Source organism: Erythrolamprus reginae, chromosome 13, assembly GCF_031021105.1.
Source record: "Erythrolamprus reginae isolate rEryReg1 chromosome 13, rEryReg1.hap1, whole genome shotgun sequence".
In the NCBI taxonomy this organism is placed as follows: domain Eukaryota; kingdom Metazoa; phylum Chordata; class Lepidosauria; order Squamata; family Dipsadidae; genus Erythrolamprus; species Erythrolamprus reginae.
Window position 1 is genome coordinate 7,890,790 of NC_091962.1, and position 20,788 is coordinate 7,911,577.

At 45.0% G+C, this 20,788-nt stretch overlaps 1 protein-coding gene across 1 annotated transcript; it reads left to right on the forward strand.

Moving 5' to 3' along the window:
• Positions 1-1,488: 1,488 nt before the first annotated feature.
• On the forward strand, positions 1,489-20,447 carry LOC139175586 (serum amyloid P-component-like). Its single transcript, XM_070766751.1, has 2 exons — positions 1,489-1,837; positions 19,593-20,447. Exons 1-2 carry the CDS (start codon positions 1,774-1,776, stop codon positions 20,222-20,224), a joined length of 696 nt encoding a protein of 231 aa, XP_070622852.1. The 5' UTR covers positions 1,489-1,773; the 3' UTR covers positions 20,225-20,447.
• The last annotated feature ends 341 nt before the right edge of the window (positions 20,448-20,788 follow it).

Below are 20,788 nucleotides of genomic sequence, written 5' to 3' on the forward strand. Positions count from 1 at the left end.
GAGAGTGAGAGAGGAAGAAAGCAAGATAGAGAAAGAGAGAGAGAAAGAAAGAGAGAGAGAGAAATGAGAGAGGAAGGAAGAGAGAGAGAGAGGAAGAAAGCAAGATAGAGAAAGAGAGAGAGAAAGAAAGAAAGAAAGAGATGAGAGAGGAAGGAAGAGAGTGAGAGAGGAAGAAAGCAAGATAGAGAAAGAGAGAGAGAGAGAGATGAGAGAGGAAGGGAGTGAGAGAGGAAGAAAGCAAAATAGAGAAAGAGAGAGAGAAAGAGATGAGAGAGGAAGGAAGAGAGTGAAAGAGAGGAAGAAAGAGAGAGAGAAGAGTGGAAGGAAGAGAGAGAAAGAAATGATAGAAAAAAGGGGAGAAAAAAGAGAAATGAGAAAATGATTGAGGCAGAGAATGACAGAAAAGAGAGAGAAACACAGAGAGATGTGACTCTTGATTTAAAGCCTATGGTAAAAGCACTTAAATAATAACAGAGAAAAAAACCCAGCCCTCACCTGTTTTTATTAATAGTTTTGCTGGTTGTTTTAGTTTTAATAGTAATGGATTTTGGTTTTTTTTAATTATTATTGACAAAATTGAAGGGGTCCAAAGACGGGCTACAAGAATGGTGGAAGGTCTTAAGCATAAAACGTATCAGGAAAGACTTCATGGACTCAATCTGTATAGTCTGGAGGACAGAAGGAAAAGGGGGGACATGATCGACACATTTAAATATGTTAAAGGGTTAAATAAGGTCCAGGAGGGAAGTGTTTTTAACAGGAAAGTGAACACAAGAACAAGGGGACACAATCTGAAGTTAGTTGGGGGAAAGATCAAAAGCAACATGAGAAAATATTATTTGACTGAAAGAGTAGTAGATCCTTGGAACAAACTTCCAGCAGACGTGGTTGGTAAATCCACAGTAACTGAATTTAAACATGCCTGGGATAAACATATATCCATTGTAAGATAAAATACAGGAAATAGTATAAGGGCAGACTAGATGGACCATGAGGTCTTTTTCTGCCGTCAGTCTTCTATGTTTCTATGTTTCTAATAATTTCTTTTAATAAAAAAGAAGGGGTTTATTTATTTGTTTGTTTGTTTGTTTGTTTTTTATTTCTATGACGCCCAGTCCCAAGTTTTTCCTTATTTCCAGATTGCATTTCTTCTTGGTGAGGTTCCGCCCATTGCTTCCTGTACTACCTTCAGGGGGCATGGAGAATAAACAGATGCCATCTGCTCTGTGGCAGCCCTTTAAGGATTGGGAAACTACTATTATATTCCCCCTCAGTTTTCTATTTATTGAGCTAAACATACTCATTCTCTTAGCCCTTGTTCATAGGATTTAGCCTCTAGACCAGGGGTGTCAAACTCAATTTCATTGAGGGCCACATCAGGGCTGTGTTTGACCTCAGAGGGCCGGGGGAGGGCTTGCCCAGGGTGTGTGGCCATGGTGGCATGGCAAGGGATTTGGGGGGCAGTAGTTTTAAAATGGCCGGGGGGGCCCCAGACACTTAGGCTGTATGGGGCCCCAAAATTCCTGATGGCGGCCCTGGTTACGTACAGTAGAAAGCGTGTTGCAATGTAAATACTCTCTGGGGGAAAGTCCAACGAAGAATCTTGGGGTTAATACCTCCCCTTTGTCCCGAATTCAAGACAAATATACAAGAAACCACCCTGAGTTTCTCTATTTAAGAGGGGATTTGGTCCTGCAGGACACCAGATTTGGTGAACAAGACAAAGAACAAGGGTTCCTGCAGCCAACAAGAGTTCCTCCATCGTCTGCCGAGATGGTCCTCCTTCCTTCCCTCCTCCTGATCCTCGCCTGCCTGCCAGCATCCTTCGGCCAAAAAGGTGAGGCTTCAACCCACGTAGGAGAAGCTGCACCTGTGCGTGGAGGGTCCTCTGGTCCCCAGAAAGCTGGGGGAAATCTGTTGAGCTTTTCCCTGGCGTGGTTCTCAATGGGGCCATTGGATCTTCTGTTCATGGTAGAGCCTTCTGGTAAGGCTGTGGGTCCTTCTGAGGGGGCTTCACCCAAAGCCCATGTAGTATTTCCATGAGTAAAGTGGGATCTGAAATCCTGCCCACCAACTCCTTCCTTCCTTCCTTCCTTCCTTCCTTCCTTCCTTCCTCCCAGCCCTGCCTTTTTTCACCTTCCATCTACACCTCATCTCCTTCCTTCTTTCCTTCCTTCCTTCCCACCCTCCCTCCCTCCCTTCCTTTCCCTTCCATCTACACCTCATCTCATCTCCTTCCCCCTTCCTCTTTCTCTCCTTTTCATCCTTCTTTCTTTCTCCTTCAATCTACACCTCACATCTATCTCTCCCCTTATTTCCTTCCTTCCATCCTTCCCTTCCCTTCTCTTCCTTTCCCTTCCATCTACACCTCACCTCCCTCCCTCCCTTCTTTCCTTCCTCCCTTCCTTCCTTCCACCCTTCCATCCACACCTCATTTCATCTCCTTCCCCCTTCCTCTTTCCTTTTCATCCTTCTTTCTTTCTCCTTCAATCCACACCTCACATCTATCTCTCCCCTTATTTCCTTCCTTCCACCCTTCCTTCCTTCCTTTCCCTTCCATCTACACCTCACCTCCCTCCCTTCTTTCCTTCCTTCCTTCCACCCTTCCATCCACACCTCCTTTAATCTCCTTCCCCCTTCCTCTTTCCTTTTCATCCATCCTTTCTTTCTCCTTCAATCCACACCTTCTCACATCTCTCTTTCTCACACCCATAATTTAATGCCTGGGAGTCTGAAAACAACCCCCCCCCCCCGAGGTCCTATGGAGGGTGGAAACGGACTGTTTCCCAACTTCTGATGAGCCCCATAGGCTCGGGTTTCAACCTCTCCAGGCTCCAATTGTTTCCCTGGAGCCAGGGGAGGTTAAAAACGCCCTCTCCCATCCCCCCGGAGGCTCTCTGTAAGCCATAAACACCCTCCCAGAGCCTCTGTGTGAGCCAAAAATCAGCTGGCCAGCACACACATGCAAGTTGGAGCTGAGCCAGAGGCTTCTCCCCGCCTTTTCCGGCCTGGTTTTCATCCCAGGAGTTTCCTAGAGAGGCCCCACAGAGGCTTCTCCTTGCCTTTTCTGTTTACAGTTTCAGAAACTCAGGTTTGTAAGTGGAAAATGGTTCTTGAGAAGAGGCAAAACAATCTTGAACACCTGGTTCTTGTCTAGAGAAGTTCGCAAGTAGAGTCGTTCTTAGGTAGAGGTACCATGTATAATTAAACCATAAACATTAACTAAGATTCATGCTATTGTTGTTGCTATATCCCACCTCTGGAGAGCTGCCCTCTTGCAGTGTGCATTCCTGGTTCTTCTTGCAACATGCCCATCAAGGCCTACAATGTTGACTTTCTCTTTTCACTGGTTGTTCTGTCCTTGTTCAGCTAAGATTGCCAGCTAGCTGGATCTCTGTATGCCAGTCGTAGCCCTGGCATTCGACCAACCATTCAGGGCAATTTTTTTCTTTGTTTAATATCTGGCAACTTTACAAAATGGCTGCCACCGCTACCAGTTAAATGGCCGCTACCAGTTAAATACCTAAATGGCTCAGGGCCAGACTATTTACAGGACCGCCTCCTCCCTCATTTCTCGCTGCGACCAGAATTGGCCTTCTCCAGGTCCCGTCCACCAAATCATGTCAGTTGGCGGGACCTCAGGGAAGGGCCTTCTTTGTGGTGGCTCTGAGCCTTTGGAACCAACTGCCTCCAGAGATCCGCACCCTACCTGTCTTCCAGAAAGCCATTAAGACTTGGTTTTTCCAGCAGGCCTGAAATTAGATTGATTGCAAGTAAGTATGTTTTTTTAAAAAAATGTCATTACTGTCTTATTGTATTGTTGGTTTTTATTATTAGATTTTAACTGTTTTTATTTTGGGGGATAATTTTTTTTTAATTTTTTTCCTTCATACAAACTTTTTTCAGTACATTTCAAAATAATCAAATCACAATAAAAACAGTACCTGTATTTATTTAGTAAATCATATATAATTATCCCCCCAAAATTAATGATTCCAAATTAATTATTTTCAGTATTAATCATACCCCCAACCTTGACCTCTAATTTTGTCACCTAGATATTCAAATTTTCTTCTACGTAATAGAATTCCACATTGATTTACTTTAACCTTATTACGATAAATTTCATCTTATTCTTACAGACACAATTAAGCCGTTATATATACTTCCCCTTCTCATGTATCCTCCTTAAAAAAATAACTAAAAACCTTAACTACCTCTTCCTAAATAGAATTAAAAAAAAAAAAAAGATTATAAGCTAAGAAAAATAGAAAGTATAATAATAAAAAAGAAAGGAAAAAAGAACTGAGCACTGTTACTATTAAAGAATTTGAAAATAATCAAACAAAAAAGAGAAAAGAGAGAAAAGAAAAACCCCAAAATCTTAATTACTAATCAATCCGTATTTTGTATTTACAGTAGTCCCTCGCTATATCGCGCTTCACCTACTGCGGCTTCACTTCATCACGGGTTTTCAAGAAATATTAATGAGAAAAATCATTCACGGATCTTCGCTGGTTCACGGGTTTCTGAGGAAGTCGATCGGCAGGTTTTTCAAAAAAAAATAAATCTAAAATTGTAAATACTGTATTTAAATACTGTATCTAAAATAAATACTGTGTGGGAAGGGTTTATAAACACTTAAAACAATGAAAACTTACCAAACAATTACAATATAAATACTTAAATAAGTACTATCAGTCGATAAATTCCCCATCGCGGATTTCACCTATCGCGGCCCGGTCTGGAACGTAACACCAGCGATAGGTGAGGGCTTACTGTATTCCTACTGTTAGCTGCTCAGAGTCCGTTTTGGAGGGATCGGCATGTAAATACAATAAGTAAGTAAGTAAGTAAATAAGTAAGTAAGTAAGTAAGTTAGCAAGTTAATTAACCAAGATGGCGACCCGTGCAGATGCTTAATTACATCGCTAGGCAGTGAAAGTTTAAAAAAAGTTAAAAGACGTCTAACCAGATCGTGCAATACCTGAATAGGCAATTTAGTTAATTTAGCACTAAATCCCAGCTCAATAGCAAGGAGAAACAGCGCAAAAGATAGATAAAAGTACCATAATTACTAACAAGTAATTATTCCAAGACCCAGGGACCTGGATCAACGGAATTAAACCCTCTAACCCTCACCGGACAATCCGTCCACGAGGTAGCTGGGACCAACTAATAAGTGGACAAAAGGACAAATTCTTTAACCTCACCACCTGCAACTCAGATAAACAGAGACAAACCAAAACACTGCACAAGGAAAGAATCCACCGAGCACCTAACACCTTAAGAAAAGAAAATCAAATCAAAACAACGAAGAACCTCCGTGAGTACATTCTAAATTGCTTTATCCCGAAAATACTCTTAATTCAACCCACCCTCCTACCGACCCGACGAGCCAAGGGCCTCCGCCCCCACTCCCACGAGCAAACCCTCCCGGCACCAACCTTACCCTCCTAGGACGCTCCCGGCAACATCCTCGCCCACCTGGGACGCTCCCGGAACCAACCTTGCCCTCCTGGGACCACGAGCCAAGTCCGCCATCTTTTAGCTTCATAGAGGCTCCAGGAGCACGCCAGGCGCGCAAGTGACGCAGGGGCTTCCCCCTGACGTCAGCGGAGGTTACCAAGAACCCTCCCCTCGACCCGACGCCCAGCTGACTACAGAGCTAGCCCGCACCCTTTTTGACGCTCCCGGCACCATCCCTGCCATCCTCAAACGCTCCCGGCACCAACCCCGCTCTCCTCGAACGCTCCCGGCACAAACCCAGACCACGAGCCGTCCTAGGAAAAGCAGAGGCTCCAGGAGCTCAGCCGCCGCCCGAGCGTCGCAGGGGCTTCCCCCTGACGTCAGCGGAGGAAACCCGAAGCCCCTCCTCTGACCCGACAACCAGCTGACTTCGGAGCTCGGCTTGCACTAGACTTGCAGGAGGCTCCCCAGCACTCCCGAAGTCAGCTCCGCGACCCTGCCACTCAGCCCATAGCAGAGCTTTGCACCAGCACATAGCTGACGTTGGAACGTCAGCGGAAGAAACCCAAGCCCGCTCCAAACCTGGCTTTTCACCGCAACCTCCTCTAACCCCCAACAACCATTCCTGATGCCCAGCTGACTGCGGAGCTTGGCACTGGCTTACAGCTGACGTAGGAACGCCAGCGGAAGAAGCCCAAGCCCGCCCCGCGACCAGATCCCCCAGACATCAGCGAAGGAAGAAGCTACAGCCCAACTCTAGCATCCAACAGAGGTATACCAACACCTAGCTGACGTGGGAGGCTTCCCAGAACCCCCAGACATCAGCGAAGGAAGAAGCTACAGCCCAACTCTAGCATCCAACACCTAGCTGACGTGGGAGGCTTCCCAGAACCCCCAGACATCAGTGAAGGAAGAAGCTACAGCCCAACTCTAGCATCCAACACCCAGCTGACGTGGGAGGCTTCCCAGAACCCCCAGACATCAGCGAAGGAAGAAGCTACAGCCCAACTCTAGCATCCAACACCTAGCTGACGTGGGAGGTTTCTCAGAACCCCCAGACATCAGCGAAGGAAGAAGCTACAGCCCAACTCTAGCCCAGCCTGAACGGAGAGCCCTCCACGGAGCCCTTCATAAGTCCCGGCTTCACTCAACACCTAGTGGCCACCCGTGTGCCACTCCCCTGGGAAGCCAAATTGACCCCCCCTTTTTAGCCCAGACTTCACACCCACCCAGCACACAGCCAAAGGAGAAAGCAGAAGTCACCTGGAACACAACCCGAAGACCATAATAATATAACAATAATAATCACACCAAAGGCAGCCACCTGTAAACCAACTCAGAGCGACTGATCCTCCACTGATCTCTCGCCTGGAGCTCAGCTATCGCATTAACCCAAGACTCTCAGAACCCTCCAACAAACCTACAATCCCCACCCCCACAACCATGCCATCCAAGAAGAAACCCCAAACAAACCAAGTTAACACTTCCGTTAATAACTGCGTTATTTGCAACAACAATATAAACCCCCAAGAAGGAACCACTAAGTGCCACTCCTGCAGTAAATCAGCTCACCACACCTGCTTAAACATCAACAAACATGTTGCCACCTTTCTACACGACAATCCCTCCTTCTACTATTCCTGCCCATCTTGCACTCCCAAACAGGACTCCTTAGACAACTTGTCCGAGGTAATCTTATCTGCAGTCTCCAAAACCCAACAATCCTATACTAATAGTATCGAACCTCGGATCGCCTCCCTAGAAAAAAGCATCCAAGACCTAATAAATGCTAAATCACCAAATCAAGAATCCCACACCACCTCACCACCACCACCTTACTTCCAACCAAGGCCACCAAAACCTCTTCCTCCAAACCCTACCACTGACATCCCCACCCTGGTGAACAATGCCATGGAAAGGGCACAAAAACGCCACAATGCCATCCTTTTTGGCCTTGAGGAAAACGGGGTAACCGACCTAACTAATATACAAAACATTATCAACAATCAACATCCTCAAACAATAACCCCCAATGACATCTTAGAGGTCTCCAGAAGCGGCCCCATACTAAAATACAGCGACGGTTCAACGGCTCCCCGACTGTGCAGAATAGTCTGCACTAACGAAACTTCAAAACAACAATTCATCAGAACCATGAACACCATTGCCAGAAACAACTCCAAATACAACAAATTCAGATGCAGACCTGATTTAACTTTACTCCAACGCATCCGCTCCCGTGAACTACGCGCCGAACTCAGGAGACGATGCGAACTCGGCGAAAATAACCTCTACATTGACTACCGCTCTGATTGCATCAGAACCAAAACCCACAACCCTCCCTTTATCTTCAAACCCACTGCCACTCCCCAACCTTCCATCACTTTTCCACCAACCATCCCACAACAACAATCGGACCTCCCCAGCACCTCCAGCAATGAATAGGAAAACGCGCCCCTTACTACCTCGCCTCAACCCTGCTCCATCTCAACCCAATCCAATCCCCTTCCTGAACTCAAACACAATCTCAAATGCAAACTAATCAATGCAAGAAGTTTAATCAACAAGTTATCAGAATTCCTCCTTCTACTCAACACCAACGTATTTGACATTATCTTTGTTTGCGAAACATGGCTGAACTGTTCCCTTCCTGACTCCATCGTCACACAAAATAACTACCTGGTTTTCCGGTCCGACCGTGAATCCCGCAGAGGAGGTGGTGTAGCCATATTCTATAAAAGCTCTCTCAACCTAAAAAACATTCAAGTTGCACAAGATTTATTCCTTCCTGAAACCCTAATCTGTGATCTTTCCCTCAGCACCACTCTCCGCTTTTTACTTTGCTACAGAGCTCCAAACTATGACACTTCCCATGCATCAAAACTAACCTCCCTACTAACATGGGCATCCTCCTGCCCCTACCCCATTATCTTCCTAGGCGACCTCAACCTACCACACATCAACTGGACACTAAACGAATGTTCCACCGATCCTATTCATACCACCATCTACAACACCGTCACCAGCCTGGGACTGGAACAATTAGTATTAAACAACACCAGACTCAACAGCTGTCTCGACCTCATCTTCTGCAATAGTAAAAGTGCCATCTATGGACTGCATACCATCGAACCCTTCTCCAACAGCGACCATAGTATGATCAACTTCAACCTCAACCTACGCCATCATAACACTCAACGGAACAACACGGCACCTAAGTTCAATTTCCGGAAAGCCAACTACGAACTCATAGACGCCAATCTCTCACTTATTAATTGGCAATCCCTGCTCTCCAACTGCACCTCCATCGAAGACCTCTACAACACGTTCTTACTCCAAATCAACAGACTTATAGATCTGTATGTCCCAATTACCTCTCCTAGAAGAAAACAGAAAAATAACATTCCCATCTCAATAAAGAAACTACAAACCAAAAAAAGATCTCTCTGGCGTAGAAACAAAAAAGGTCCAGTAAACAACTTCAAAAGCCGCTACAGAAGAATATGCCAACAAATAAAAGTAGAAAGCCTAAACTATCACAGTGAACAAGAGGAAAACCTGCTACGCAACAAATCTAACCGTGCCTTCTACAACTATGTCAACAACAAACTTAACGACTCCAGACCTATTCCACCTATCGTAGGACCACACAACATAGAATACCACGACGACCCATCCAAAGCAAATCTATTCAACTCCTTTTTTGGCTCAGTCTTTGTCAAAAGTAATGACTCATCCCCCCTCTTCGCAAATCGTACTCCCAACTCATTGAATAACCTAAGCCAAATCATCTTCACTACAGACTACGTGGAAAAAGCAATCCGTGATCTCAAACCTTCCCTATCTGTCGGTCCAGATGGTCTTTGTGCATACTTCCTAAGAAAACTCTCATCTGCCATAGCTGAACCTCTAAGCATTATCTTCCAAAATTCCTTCATGACCAGCACTCTCCCCAAACTCTGGTCAAAAGCAGTAGTCATCCCCATCTTCAAAAAAGGAGACCCATCACTAGTTGACAACTACAGACCCATATCACTATGCTGTGTACCTTGTAAAATCATGGAATCAATTATAAATCGTTCAATCACTCTCTACTTAGAATCTAACAACCTACTATCAAAAAAACAATTTGGATTCCGTAAGAAACTATCCTGCAACCTACAACTACTCCACTGCAAAAACATCTGGACTACCCACCTTGATCAAGGAAAATTCATCGATGCAATTTATATCGACTTCTGCAAAGCCTTTGACTCAGTGGTTCACGACAAACTTCTCCTAAAACTCAAATCCTACGGCATCTCAGGACTCCTCCACAACTGGATTACCGCATTCTTGTCAAACAGACAACAAGTTGTCAAAATCGGAAGCGCCATTTCCTCCCCTGTCCCTGTCAAAAGCGGCGTTCCCCAAGGCAGCGTACTAGGTCCTACTCTTTTCATCCTATACATCAATGACCTCTGCGATAATATCGTAAGCAACTGTGTACTTTTTGCCGATGATGTGAAACTCTTCAACACCACCGACAACACACTCACTGTTCAAAAAGACCTTGACTTCATTTCAGATTGGTCCAACACCTGGCAACTTCAAATATCAACCAACAAATGCTCTACCCTCCACATCGGCAAAAAGAATCCAAACCACATATATGAACTGAATAAACAAATCCTCACTACCAACCAACACTCAGTAAAAGACCTCGGAATACTCATTTCAAATGACCTAAGTGCTAAAGCCCACTGCAACAATATCGCCAAAAAGCCTCCAGAGTTGTTAACCTGATCCTACGCAGCTTTTGCTCCGGCAATCTCACACTACTCACAAGAGCCTACAAAACCTATGCCAGACCCATTCTCGAATACAGCTCATCTGCCTGGAACCCACACCGCATCTCAGACATCAACACTCTCGAAAACGTCCAAAGATACTTCACCAGAAGAGCCCTCCACTCCTCCACTCGAAACAGAATACCCTACGAAAATAGACTAACTATCCTGGGCCTTGAAAGCCTAGAACTACGGCGTCTAAAACACGATCTAAGTATTGCCCACAAGATCATACGCTGCAACGTCCTTCCGGTCAACGACTACTTCAGCTTCAACAGCAACAACACAAGAGCACACAACAGATTCAAACTTAATATCAATCGCTCCAAACTTGACTGCAAAAAATACGACTTCAACAATCGAGTTGTCGAAGCGTGGAACTCATTACCGGACTCAATAGTGTCAACCCCCAATCCCCTACACTTCTCCATTAAACTCTCCACGATTGACCTCTCCCGATTCCTCAGAGGCCAGTAAGGGGCGTATATAAGTGCACTGATGTGCCTATCGTCCCCTGTCCAATTCTCTTTTCTTACCTCTTTTATCTTATATATTCTCTCCTCTATATATATTATCTTCCTATCCACTTCCCTTCTTTTTACTTCCTATCTTTATATATATATTCCTAATGTATATTCTCTCTCATATGTATTGTATATTGGACAAAGAATAAATAAATAAAATAAAAAAAAAAATCAGCAAAAACAGCAAACCAGATTCAACTTAACAATAAGGAGCGACGAGACACAACAAGCAGCTCAAAGCAGCAAACGGAGGTGAGTGAGGGAAGGAGAGAAAACAGAGCACCTTACCAGAGAGAGAGAGAGAAGAAAAACCACGTTGTCGTTTACTAAAGTGTGAGAGAGGCTAAACCAAAAAATACCTAACAGAGGGAGTACATTACCAGAGAGAGAGAGAGAAAGGCAACTTATGTAACTCTGCCGTTACTCAGCTGAGGCAACCCAATTAGTTCTGCTGCTCCCCAGTTGATTTAAATTACTTCCCTGCTATAGAAGCCTCCCAGCTGATCTCCATACTGTTTTAACTGCAATTGCAACTAAAGTGCCTCCGCCTGCCGAAGCAGCACCAAGCAAGACAAACAAGGCACAGCCGATCCCCCCACAGCGCTGCAATTTAAATTGGGGGAAAGGGGAACCTCCAAGAGCCCTATTCCCTAGCCAGCCCTACACAACTGACTCCAATAAGCCCATCTAAGTTACCTGGGAGCTTGCAAAGAAATGCAGAAGAGTCTTCAGTGAAGAGCCATCAGCCTCCTGCAGCTCATCTCAACAGCGTTAGGAGCCAACTGACTCTGCAAATGCCTGAGCCTTCACAACACTGATTTAGGATTAGGTGCCTCCATTACCACGTGTTCCATCAATTTAACAAAGACCAAGAGACTTCCTGTGGTCTCGGAAGTGAAAGCTTCTATCAATTTGAAAAGTCACCTAATCTGGCAGCAACGCTCCAGCTCCCCCTAGTGGTTGGGAGGCATCCTGGCAATCATATTTTCAGATATATCTATACCCTGCTACCAGCCAAGCTATCAACTAAGGCTTGAGCCATCTGAAGCTTGTAAGCCAGGGCCAGGGCTTTGTTCCCGACGGCCAGCTGATGCAGGAGGTTCCCCTGAGCCCCTGACATCAGCGGAAGTAACGCAAGACTTCGCTCCGCAGCCTCCTCAAACCCCCAGCAGCAATCCCGACGCCCAGCTGACAGCGGAGCCTTGCACAGGCATACAGCTGACGTAGGAACGTCAGCGGAAGTAGCCCAAACCCGCTCCGTGACCCGGCTTTGTATCCGCAGCCTTCTTTAACCCCCAACAACAATCCCGACGTCCACTAGCATACAGCTGACAGTGGGAACGTCAGCGGAAGAAGCCTTAATCACCTAGCTGACGTGGGAGGTTCCCCAAGGTTCCCCAGAGCCCCTAGATGTCAGTGTACGAAGAAGCCCCAGCCCGGCTAGAACCTAAATCGCCCAGCACCCAGCTGACCGGTGTGACTCCCCTGGAAGCCAATTTGAGCTCCCTTTTAGCCCAGCTTTCGCACCCAGCACACTGCCAACGTAGAAAGCGGAAGACGCCTGGAACTTGACCTAAGGGCCATAATAATAATAATAATTGCACCTGGCTTCCCTGACAACTAAGGAAGTCACCTGGAGCCCAACTAAGACTGTCAGCTTATCCACTTCCCCCTGACTTCTAGCCCCGCGCCTAGCTATCGCAGGAACTTCCCCTGTGCCCGCACGACAACACAAGACACCCAGAACCCACAAACAGACTTCCAAACCTCACCCCACAACCATGCCATCCAAGAAGAAACCCCAAGCAAACCAAGTAAATATTTCTGAAAACAATTGCATCATATGCAACATCAATATAAATTCACATGAAGGAATCCCAAAGTGCCATTCCTGCGAAAAATCGGCTCACCATACCTGCCTCAAGATCAATAAACAAGTTGCCACCTTTCTACATGACAATCCATCATTCTACTATTCCTGCCCATCCTGCACCCCCAAACCAGACTCCTCCGACAATTTGTCCAATATAATTTTATCTGCAGTCTCAAAATCCCAAAAATCATACACCGAAAGTATGGAACCACGGATCGCCTCCATAGAAAAAAGCATCCAAGACCTGATAAACGCTAAAACACCAATTCAAGTACCCTGCTCCACCCCACCGCCGCCACCTTACACCCAACCTAGACCACCAAAACCTCTTCCTCCAAACCCTACCTCCGACATCTCCACCCTGGTGAACGATGCCATGGAAAGGGCACAAAAACGCCACAATGCCATCCTTTTTGGCCTAGAGGAAAACGGGGAAACTGACCTAACAAATATACGTAACATTATCCGCAATCATCATCCTCAAACAATCACGCCTGATGACATCTTAGAGGTTTCCAAAAACGGCCCCATTCTGAAGTACAGCGACGGATCAACGGCTCCCCGATTGTGCAGAATAGTCTGCACAAACGAAACAACCAAACAACAGTTCATCAGGACCATGAACTCCATCGCCAGAAACAACACCACATACAACAAACTCAGATCCAGACCAGACTTAACACTACTTCAACGCATCCACTCCCGGGAACTACGCGCCGAACTTAGGAGACGTCGTGAACTCGGTGAAACTAACCTTTACATAGACTACCGCTCGGATTGCATCAGAACCAAAACCCACAACCCTCCCTTCATCTCCAAACCCTCTGCCCCTCCTCAACCATCCCACACTTCTCCACCCACCATTCCTCATCAACAACCGGACCTCCCCAGCACCTCCAGCAACGAATAGGAAAACGCGCCCCTTACTACCTCGCCTCAATCCAACTTCAAGTTCAACTCAACCCAACCCAATCTTTTTCTTGAACACAAATACAATCTCAAATGCAAACTAATCAATGCAAGAAGTTTAATCAACAAGTTATCTGAATTCCTCCTTCTACTCGACACCAACTTATTTGACATAATCTTTGTTTGCGAAACATGGCTGAATAGTTCCCATCCTGACTCCATCATCACTCAAAATAACTACCTGGTCTTCCGGTCCGACTGCAAATCCCGCAGAGGAGGTGGTGTAGCCATATTCTATAAAAGCTCACTCAATCTAAAAAACATTCAACTTGCACACGATTGACTCCTTCCTGAAACCTTAATCTGCGATCTTTCCCTCAACACTACTCTCCGCTTTTTACTGTGCTACAGAGCTCCAAACTATGACACTACCCATGCAACAAAATTAACCTCCCTACTAACATGGGCAACCTCCTGCCCTTATCCTATTATCTTCCTAGGTGACCTCAACCTACCACACATCAACTGGACACTAAATGAATGCTCCACCGAACCGATACATACCGCCATTTATAACGCCGTCACCAGCCTGGGACTGGAACAATTAGTATCAAACAATACCAGACTCAACAACTGTCTCGCTCTCATATTCTGTAATAGCAAAAGTGCTATTTATGGACTGCATATCAGAGAACCCTTTTCCAACAGCGACCATAGTATGATCAACTTCAACCTAAACCTACAGCATCATATCACTCAACTGAACAACGCACCACCTAAGGACAATTTCAGGAAAGCCAACTACGAACTCATAGACGCCAATCTCTCACTCATTAATTGGCAATCCTTGTTCTCTAACTGCAGCACCATTGACGACCTCTACAATGCGTTCTTATACCAAATTAATAGACTTATAGATCTACATGGACCACTCACCTCTCCCAGAAGAAAACGAAAAAATAACGTACCTGTCTCGATCAAGAAACTACAAACCAAAAAAAGATCCCTCTGGCGTAGAAACAAAAAAGGCCCAGTAACCAACTTTAAAAGCCGCTACAGAAGCATATGCCAACAAATAAAAGCAGAATGTCTCAACTATCACAGTAAACAAGAGGAAAACCTCATACACACCAAATCGAACCGTGCCTTCTACAACTTCGTCAACAACAAACTCAACGACTCCAGACCTATTCCACCTCTCGTAGGACCCAATAACAAAGAATACCTTGATGACCCATCCAAAGCTAACCTCTTCAACTCCTTTTTTGGCTCTGTTTTTGTTAACAGTAACGGCTCATCCCCCTTCTTCGCAACTCGCACTCCAAACTCATTAAAAAACCTAACCCAAACCATCTTCACTATAGACTATGTTGAAAAAGCAATCCGTGTTCTCAAACCTTCCCTATCTGTCGGTCCAGATGGTCTTTGTGCTTACTTCCTAAGAAAACTTTCTTCTGCCATAGCTGAACCCCTAAGCATTATCTTCCAAAAATCCTTCAGGACTAGCACCCTTCCCAAACTGTGGTCAAAAGCAGTAGTCATCCCCATTTTCAAAAAAGGAGACCCATCACTAGTTGACAACTACAGACCAATATCACTATGCTGCGTCCCTTGTAAAATCATGGAATCAATTATAAACCGATCAATCACTCGACACTTAGAATCTAATAACCTACTCTCAAACAAACAATTTGGATTCCGTAACAAACTATCCTGCAACCTACAACTACTTCACTGCAAAAATATCTGGACCACCCACCTTGATCAAGGAAAATCCATCGATGCAATTTATATTTACTTCTGCAAAGCCTTCGACTCAGTGGTTCACGACAAACTTCTCCTAAAACTCAAATCCTATGGCATCTCAGGACTCCTACACAACTGGATTAATGCATTCCTGTCAAACAGGCAACAAGTCGTCAAAATTGGAAGCGCCATTTCCACCCCTGTCCCTGTCAAAAGTGGCATTCCCCAAGGCAGCGTTCTAGGTCCTACCCTTTTCATCCTATACATCAATGACCTCTGCGATAATATCACAAGCAACTGTGTGCTTTTTGCCGCCGACGTGAAACTTTTCAACACCACTGACAACACAATCACTCTCCAAAAAGACCTTGACTTTGTTTCAGATTGGTCTAACACCTGGCAACTTCAAATATCAACCAACAAATGCTCTACCCTCCACATCGGCAAAAAGAATCCAAACCTCATATAGGAACTGAATAAACAAACCCTCACAGCCAACCCACATTCAGTAAAAGACCTTGGAATACTAATATCAAATGACCTAAGTGCTAAAGCCCACTGCAACTATATCGCCAAAAAGGCTTCCAGAGTTGTTAACCTGATCCTACCTAGCTTCTGCTCTGACTAGAGCCTACAAAACTTATGCCAGACCCATCCTCGAATACAGCTCATCTGCTTGGAACCCACACCACATTTCAGACATCAACACTATCGAAAACGTCCAAAGATATTTCACCAGAAGAGCCCTTCACTCCTCCACTCGAAACAGAATGCCCTACGAAAACAGACTAACTCTCCTAGGTCTTGAAAGCTTAGAATTGCGGCGCCTAAAACACGATTTAAGTATTGCCCACAAGATCATATGCTGCAATGTCCTTCCGGTCAACGACTACTTCACCTTCAACCACAACAACACAAGAGCACGCAACAGATTCAAACTTAATATTAACCGCTCCAAACTTGACTGTAAAAAATATGACTTTAACAATCGAGTCGTCGACGCGTGGAACTCATTACCGGACTCTATAGTGTCTACTCCCAACCCCCAACATTTCTCCCTTAGACTCTCCACGATTGACCTCTCCAGGTTCCTAAGAGGCCAGTAAGGGGCGTACATAAGTGCACTGATGTGCCTAACGTCCCCTATCCAATTACCTTTCCTTTTCTCATATATCCTACATATTCTCTCCCTCTCATCCACTCCTCTTCTTTTTTACTTACTATCCCTATATATACTACTTAATGTCTATTTCATTCCATATGTATTGTATATTGGACAAAGCTGGGGGAAATCTGTTGAGCTTTTCCCTGGCGTGGTTCTCAATGGGGCTGTTGGATCTTCTGTTCATGGTAGAGCTTCTTGGTGAGGGAGAAGGTTGAATGGTAAGGCTATGGGTCCTTCTGAGGGGGCTTCACCCAAAGCTCATGTAGTATTTCCATGAGTAAAGTGGGATCTGAAATTCTGCCCACTATCTCCTTCCTTCCTTCCTTCCTTCCTTCCTTCCTTCCTTCCTTCCTTCCTTCCTTCCTTCCTTCCTCCCAGCCCTGCCCTTTTTTCACCTTCCATCTACACCTCATCTCATCTCTTTCCTTCTTTCCTTCCTTCCCTCCCACCCTTCCTTTCCCTTCCATCCATGCCTCATCTCATCTCCTTCCCCCTTCCTCTTTCTCTTTCTCTCCTTTTCATCCTTCTTTCTTTCTCCTTCAATCCACACCTTCTCACATCTATCTCTCCCCTTCCTTCCTTCTTTCCACCCTTCCCTTCTCTTCCTTTCCCTTCCATCTACACCTCATCTCATCTTCCTCCCTCCTTCCCTCCCTTCTTTCCTTCCTTCCTCCCTTCCTTCCACCCTTCCATCCACACCTCATCTTCCCCTTCCTCTTTCTCTCCTTTTCATCCTTCTTTCTTTCTCCTTCAATCCACAACTTTTCACATCTATCTCTCCCCTTCCTCCCTCCCTCCCTTATTTCCTTCCTTCCACCCTTCCCTTCTCTTCCTTTCCCTTCCATCTACACCTCATCTCACCTCCCTCCCTTCCTTCCTTCCTTCTACCCTTCCATCCACACCTCATCTCATCTCCTTCCCCCTTCCTCTTTCCTTTTCATCCATCCTTTCTTTCTCCTTCAATCCACACCTTCTCACATCTCTCTTTCTCCCCCTTCCCTTCCCTTCCTTTCTTCCTTCCCACACCCATAATTTAATGCCTGGGAGGCTGCAAACAACTCCCCCCCCTCGAGGTCCTATGGAGGGTGGAAACGGACTGTTTCCCAACTTCTGATGAGCCCCGTAGGCTCGGGTTTCAACCTCCCCAGGCTCCAATGGTTTCCCTGGAGCCAGGGGAGGGTAAAAACGCCCTCTCCCATCCCCCCGGAGGCTCTCTGGAAGCCAAAAACACCCTCCCAGAGCCTCTGTGTGAGCCAAAAATCAGCTGGCCAGCACACACATGCAAGTTGGAGCTGAGCCAGGGCAACGGTTCGCGTGCCAGCCGATACGGCTCTGCGTGCCACCCTTGCCATAGTTTCACCATCAGTGCCCTAGGAGTTTCCAACGCACGGGACTTATACTTTCAATTCAATTCAATTTTCTTTGATTTGTATCAACCATATCAAAGCAAAAATAGCAACCACGTCGGTCATAAAACTGCGACTCATCATAAACACTGTACAGCAGTGTAAACCGGTTAGAATACAATAAAATTAGATAAAATAAAGGGAATTTAAATAAATGAGTTAAAATGCAGTGTGATAAGCTAAAATGAAGTAGTCAAACATGAAAACATAACTCATGCCAAAGTTTACATTAAACAAATGTAAGATACTGGTATGAAATATATTTAAGTGAATTCATCTCCTTTTATAGAACAATATGGTCTATAGAAAAACGTGTGATTGCCTGTACTTGAACTCTTCTTCAAGGTCCCCTAAAAAAACGAGGCCAGTGACTCCTAGATGGGTGGATTTAATTTAATGGATATATATTTTTTATTTTTCTCCAACATAGAATAAAAACAATACATAATTACAACACTAAACCAAAGCTTATAACCAAATATATATAAAACATATCTTTTCCATACTAAACCTTCAATGGAGGCTCTAATCTCTCATTACTCATCTACACAAACACACAAATCTATAAAATTCATACAACATTATCAATTACTCAATCTCTAACTAAAGAAATCCTTTACTCCACCTTGCTGTAAAAAACTTGCATTATATCAACGTAAACATTAAAAAAAATCTCTTTTATCTCAATCGTAATAAAATTTCATAGCATATAAGTAATAGAGATTCTACTGTAGATATATATGTAAAATAAAAACCTCTCTTAATACATCATTTACTCCACAAAATAAAGATCTATATAGTGGTACCTTTGCTTACGAACTTAATTCGTTCTGTGACCAGGTTCTTAAGTAGAAAAGTTTGTAAGAAGAAGCAATTTTTCCCATAGGAATCAATGTAAAAGCAAATAATGAGTGCGATTGGGGAAACCACAGGGAGGGTGGAGGCTCTGTTTCCTCCCAAGAGATTCCTAGAGGTCCCACAGAGGCTTCTCCCTGCCTTTTCCAGCCCTGTTTCCTCCCAGGAGATTCCTAGAGAGGCCCCACAGAGGCTTCTCCCTGCCTTTTCCAGCCCTGTTTCCTCCCAGGAGATTCCTAGAGAGGCCCCACAGAGGCTTCTCCCTGCCTTTTCCAGCCCTGTTTTCCTCCCAGTTGATTCCTAGAGAGGCCCCACAGAGGCTTCTCCCCGCCTTTTCCGGCCCTGTTTTCCTCCCAGGAGATTCCTAGAGAGGCCCCACAGAGGCTTCTCCTTGCCTTTTCTGGTTACAGTTTCAGAGACTCAGGTTTGTAAGTGTAAAATGGTTCTTGAGAAGAGGCAAAACAATCTTGAACACCTGGTTCTTGTCTAGAGAAGTTCGCAAGTAGAGTCGTTCTTAGTTAGAGGTACCACTGTATAATTAAACCATAAACATTAACTAAGATTCATGTTGAATCATTATTTAGTGCTACCACCATTTCTTATCTTCGCCATCTGGTTTTCAATATTTAAATTTCCAGGGTTAATTCTCTGGTAATTCTCTGGTTCTCCTGTAATTCTCTGGTTTCGATTCTTCCAGGATAAATTTAATTTGATGGCCTGTCTTTTTCCGCTGGGAAAAAACCGGGCCACGTGGCATCTACATTGTTCTACAAGGCTGGTGTCCTTCTAACCAGGATCTATTTTGCCCCCTTCTAGATCTCAGCAACAAGGTCTTTGTTTTTCCAGCACTGTCTGCCAAGGCCGCTGTGGTTCTCCAGGTCCCCAAACCACAACCCATAACCAAGCTGACGGTCAGCTTGAGATACTACACCCTCTTGAATCGCTCGTTCAGCCTCTTCTCTTACGCCACCCACTCCAGGGAAAACGATTTCGAGATTTTCCTGAACGCACCCGACAGGTTTTCCATCGCAGTTGGTGGATCAGCGGTAGAGTTCAAGGTTGCTCGGGAGGAGAAACCCAGCTGGAAGAACATCTGCGTGTCGTGGGATTCCACCAATGGGCTGGTCCAGCTGTGGCTCAATGGGGAGCCCCTCCCTCGAGTGGGACTGAGAAAGGGCTACACCATCAACACCGGGGGCTCCTTCGTGCTGGGCCAGAACCAGGACCAGGACAACATCGGAAGGGGCTTTGACATCAACCAGTCCTTCGTTGGGGAGATTTCGGATGTTAAAATGTGGCCCCGGGTGCTGAAAAATATTGAGATTGGGTTGGCTAACAACAACCTTGAGGTGGCCGCTCCTCTGATTGCCTGGCGGTACCTGAACTACACCATCAGGGGCGTGGTGTACGTGGAGGATATCCTGATTCCTCCAAATGTACGGATCTGAGAAAGAAAGAAAAGAAGGATGGACGGACGGAAGGAAGGGAGGAAGAAAGAAAAAGGAAAGAAAGAAAGAAAGAAAGAAAGTTTGGGATTTAAAAAAAATCTATATTTCTGCAATGGGATGCAAATTGCTCAATTAGCTGTTAATTAATTACAGGGAGATAATCCATGCTTGAAAAGAACGTGTGAGCATTATAATTTCTTTTACCAATAAAATTAGCTTTTTGGGGGTGTCAAGTTGGGTTGAATGTTCCTTGTGGATTCTTCTTATGGGGAAAAAAAAATCCTAAATGCAGGTATTGAGGATCATAATACCCCCATGAAGTCTGCGGAGAGGGGCGGCATACAAATCCAATGAATGAATGAATGAATGAATGAATGAATGAATGAATGAATAAATGAAGCATCTACAGATAGAATCTTGCCTTGGCCGGAGGGTATTTTTCCTCCTTCTTCCCTTTCTCTATTTTTTTTCATTTCCCAAGAGGCAATTGAGCTGTCTGGTTTTTCTTTGAAGACGTTTCGCCTCTCGTGTAAGAAGCATCTTGGATGAGAAGTGAAACATCTT

Bases quoted from the DNA above. Each gene is read 5' to 3' on its own strand.
- LOC139175586 (XM_070766751.1), top strand. From the start codon at position 1,774: ATGGTCCTCCTTCCTTCCCTCCTCCTGATCCTCGCCTGCCTGCCAGCA. The intron at 1,838-19,592 runs GTGAGGCTTCAA...GCCCCCTTCTAG, and splicing joins AGCATCCTTCGGCCAAAAAG to ATCTCAGCAACAAGGTCTTT.